General features: G+C 63.5%; 1 protein-coding gene across 3 annotated transcripts; it reads left to right on the top strand.

Annotated features, from left to right (window-relative positions):
* The first annotated feature begins 205 nt into the window (after positions 1-205).
* On the top strand, positions 206-4329 carry CPTP (ceramide-1-phosphate transfer protein). 3 transcript variants are annotated; one of them, XM_087447038.1, is made up of 3 exons: positions 206-224; positions 2291-2425; positions 2665-4329. In XM_087447038.1, the coding sequence occupies exons 2-3, from the start codon at positions 2304-2306 to the stop codon at positions 3185-3187; spliced, it is 645 nt and encodes a 214-aa protein (XP_087303164.1). In that variant the 5' UTR covers positions 206-224; positions 2291-2303; the 3' UTR covers positions 3188-4329. The 3 variants fall into 3 exon arrangements, with proteins under 3 accessions (XP_087303164.1, XP_087303163.1, XP_004425536.1); XM_087447037.1 differs by lacking the exon at positions 206-224 and adding an exon at positions 245-2074; XM_004425479.3 differs by lacking the exon at positions 206-224 and having other exon boundaries at positions 245-2425.
* The last annotated feature ends 37 nt before the right edge of the window (positions 4330-4366 follow it).

Genomic DNA, 4366 nt, shown 5'->3' with positions numbered 1-4366 from the left:
GCAGGCGCAGTCCCAAGGCGCTGGCTTCCGGTGTGCCCGCCGGAAACACGGGCCCGCGCAACCCGGGCGGCCGGCAACCAATCCCGGGAGGCGGGGCGGAGGCCGGGGGCGGGGCGTTGGGTCCCCTGGCGGCGGCGGCGGCGGCGGCGGCGGCGGCGGCGGCGGCGGCGGCGGCGGCGGCGGCGGCGGCGGCGGCGGCGGCGGCGGCGGCGGCGGCGGCACACGTGAGCGGGGGCGGGGGAACCGAGCTCAACCGAACCGGCCGGGCGGGCCTGGGCATGTCCGAGGAGCTAGGCGCGGGACCCCGGGGCGGGAGGGGGTGGCCGAGGACCTGGCTCCCGCGCTGACCCGGACCCCGGGCCCCTGCCCGGTCCCCGGGCCTCCAGCTGGAGCAGGACCCGCTCAGGACTGGGGACCTGCCCAGTGCCGCTTGGAGCCCCCTTCCCGGAAGAGACTTGAAGGACTTCCTGGGCAGGGCTCCGTTCCCACCCCCTAATCCTGGGGTGCCGGGGTGGGTGTCCCCTTCTCTTGGGGGTCTCCAGTCTGCTGGCAGCACAGGGTTCGGATGCTCAGGCCACCCTCGCGCCGAACCCTGACCTTGGGGCCGTGAATTAGCCCCTGGGAGAGGCTCGGCGGTGCCCTGCATTCTCACCTTCCCAGAGCTGGCCAGCTGCCAGTGCCCAGCCGCAGGGTCACTGCCCTTCCTGTTGTTTCCAAGCTCTGAAAGGCCCCTGGCAGCCCCTGTTGGCTGCTGGCTCTGCGCAGAAACTCCAGGCCCACAGGATGTCTGGCGGCTAGGAAGGTAGCCCTGAGGGCCTCAGAGACCATCTGCTTGGTGGACGCAGAACCGAGGCCCAGAGCAAGGGGAGGGGTGTGCCAGAAGTGTCCATAGCACCATCTTCCTGAGGCCAGGCACAGCTGACTCACGTACCTGAAGACAGGGTGAGCTTGCTCTGGGGTCTCCGCCTGATGCCAGACATGCAGCCCAGCCTGTGGGGCCTGCAGGGCCTCAGCACCTGCCAGGCCCCACCAGACACTCCCAGCAGCCTGAGCGGTGGGCAGGACAGGGTGTGCTGGCCCATTTCCCCCAGAGATGAAGGACCAGGTGTTAGGATGGCAAGTGACCTGCCCACAGAGCAGAAGGCAGAAGCTGCCCAGGTACCAGGTGTCCTGCTCCTGGCTGGGGCTCTCGCCACAGCTTGGGCGGCCTCCCTCCCTTGCCAGGTGTCCCGCAGGGCTCCAGGCACCAAGGGCACAGGAGCACCCGGGCCCAGTGGGGTGAGAGCTCATCCTGGACGCCAGGTGCCCTGGGCCCGTCGCGTGCTGGCCCCGGGAGCTCAGGGAGGCAGGGGCTGGGGTGCCCAATGGCACCCACTGAACACAGCACTTGGATGTTTGTGGAGTGAGTGTATGAATGTGAGCAGAATTCAGAGCAGGACTCTAGCCTGGGGCACTTCCGGAAGGTTCTCTGGGGCTAAGGGAGGACCTTGTGGATGTTTTCAGAGTGTGGAAAGATCTTTGGTCCATCCGCCCTTCTGTGTGGGACATGTACGGTTTCAGTAAGAGTGAAAAGACTGGTGTCTGTCCATCCATCCAGCAAATGCTGACCTTGCAGCCTCTGCTCTGGCTTTCAGGATGCAGCAGTGAGCAAGGAATGGTGTGGCCCGCCCCACCACCCTCCCCGGCCCTCCCACCTCACTCCACTGTCTTTTTTTCCATAGTGTTTACCTTCTGTTACCTACCCTGCTGGAATTTCCTGTCTTTGTTATTGTCTCACACCCACCACACTAGAATGTCACCCTGACAAGACAGGGCTGTTTGTCTCACTCATGGTGCACCTCAGTGCCTGGAAGAGGGCCTGGCTCTAGGCAGGGACCAAGCAAATATCTTCCAGCTAGTAAAAACAGACACACTCTAGTGAGAGAGACAAACGATAAACAAATAAGCAAGAAACCGTGAGTTGGGATGCTACAAGCAAGATGCAACCGAGTGGTGTGGCAAAGCCTGCGTGACAAGGAGAGGCCTTGCTAAGCTCTCTAGGCACGTGTTCCGGGCAAAGGGTCTGCGGAGTCAGGTTGGTGTGTCTGAGACCATGTGGCCCAAGCAAGATGAGCTCCTGGGGAGGAGGGGCTGACCTGGGGATGGGGCTCACTGTGGGCTTCCTGTGGGGAGCAAGAGGATCCCAGCTGGTTCTTTCCACCGGCACCTGCTTCCACCCTCGAGATAACAATCTGAGGAGTGAGATGACTCAGTGAGAAACTCCCTCAGCCTGGCTCCCCGTGTGTTTCAGTTCGTATTGAAAAATGGACGACTTGGAGTCGGACTTCAATCTGAAAGTTGTCTTGGTGAGTTTCAAGCAGTGTCTCGACGAGAAAGAAGAGGTGCTGCTGGACCACTACCTCGCAGGCTGGAGGGGGCTGGTCAGGTGCGTGCAAGGGGCCACTGCCCTGCAGGGCCAGCCCAAAGGCGGGGCTTTCCTGGCCACACTTCCCATGTGCGAGACCTGCAGTCTGCACGGCACGTGGATGCACCAGGCTCCTGCCTGCCCAGGGCCGGTCAGCTGTTCTCACTTGCTGCCTCTGCCTCCAGGTGGACATGTGCCCCAGGAGGCAGGAGGTGGTCTTCCCTGCACCCCAGGCTGAGCTCCTGCTTCCCTTCTTGCAGGTTCCTGAACAGTCTGGGCACCATCTTCTCGTTCGTCTCCAAGGACGTGGTGACGAAGCTGCAGATCATGGAGCGCCTGTGCAGCAGCCCCCAGCGGGAGCACTACAGAAGCCTGCAGTCCATGGTGGCCTATGAGGTGGGCAACCAGCTGGTGGACCTGGAGCGGCGCTCGCACCATGCCGACTCAGGCTGCCGGACGGTGCTCCGGCTGCACCGCGCCCTGCGCTGGCTGCAGCTCTTCCTGGAAGGTCTGCGCACCAGCCCCGAGGACGCGCGCACTGCCACGCTCTGCACTGACTCCTACAATGCCTCGCTGGCTGCCTACCACCCCTGGATCATCCGCCGGGCTGTCACTGTGGCTTTCTGCACGCTTCCCACACGCAAGGTCTTCCTGGAGGCCATGAACGTGGGGTCCCCCGAGCAGGCTGTGGAGATGCTAGGGGAGGCCCTGCCCTTCATTGAGCATGTCTACAACATCTGCCAGAAGCTCTACGCCGAGCACGCTCTGCTGGACCTGCCCTAGGGCCGGCGGGCCCGGCAGGGCAGGCTTCCCCTCCTCCAGAGCTGGGCTGGGGCAACCAGGGCCCGTGAGTCCCACCATGGGCTTTTCTGGGTGCCCCAAGAACAGGAAAACCACTGTCCCCGCGAGCCAAGCCTGTTGGGAACCACGGACCAAGTGTGGCCTGTTCTGGTCAGAGGAGGCAGGCGCTGGCCGTCTGCTCCACGCCCGTCCTCTCGCTCTGCCCAATGGCATCTTAGCTTTACCCTCTGCCAGGTGACGTGAGTGTCTACACAGGCCTCACCTGGTGCGTGAAGTGCAGAGAGCAGGATCAGTGTGTGTGCAAAGGCCAGAGAAGCTGCCCCCACCTGTGAGTCAAGTCTGTGAGATGGTGTGAGGTCACAGGTCCCTGGAGTACACAGACTCTGTCCTGGTCGCCAGCCGATGATGCTGGTGCATGTCCTTCCCAGGCCCGGGATGTGGTGTCTGTGCCTAGGTGGGCTGCCTCAGGCCCCTCCACACCGGGCTGGCTTCCCCAGGGCAGGGAGAGAATCCCTGGGCAGCAGTTGGCACTGCAGGCTCCCTCCCTACCCCTCACCTACTTGTTACTAGGGGCACATGTGTCCTCGGCAGTGACAGTGGGAGCTGAGGCCCTGAGTCAAGGCCTCCCTGCCTTTGTAGCCCTCTACACACGTCAGCTGTCCTCTGCAGCCACGCTGTGGCCCCGAGCTCCTCCAGGCAGCTGCCTGTGAGTCTGCACAGCATAGGCCCGAAGCCCCCGGGAGCCCATGACTCCACTGGGCCAATGCCGACCTCTCCCCCTCCCAGCGTCCAGCTAGGTACTGTGTTCCCCTTCCTGCCCCTTGCTGCCCCCTCCCCACAGAGCTCAGGAGACCCAGGATGACATGGCACAGGGAGGGGGCCTGGACTCTTTTGCCTAGCTGAGAGGCTGGTGGACAGCCACACCCAGCCCGGCCATCACTCAGCGTTCAGGGGCCGGCCTCTACCTTTGGCTCTTCACTCTGAGCCCAGGACCTTGGGTGCCATAGAGACAGTGCCCACCGGGCAGCAGTTGTGCTTGAGTGCAAGCTTTCAGGGACCCTTGGGACCTGTATCACTGGCGATGGCTTTTCCAGTGTAAATAAATCACACTTACAGAGCCAGGAGCTGTGCTTCAGGACGCAGACTGGGTGTGCCGGGCAT

Source organism: Ceratotherium simum, chromosome 22 (genome assembly GCF_057802395.1).
Source record: "Ceratotherium simum simum isolate JZ-2026a chromosome 22, ASM5780239v1, whole genome shotgun sequence".
Taxonomy (NCBI): domain Eukaryota; kingdom Metazoa; phylum Chordata; class Mammalia; order Perissodactyla; family Rhinocerotidae; genus Ceratotherium; species Ceratotherium simum.
This window is presented reverse-complemented; position numbering and strand designations above follow the sequence as displayed.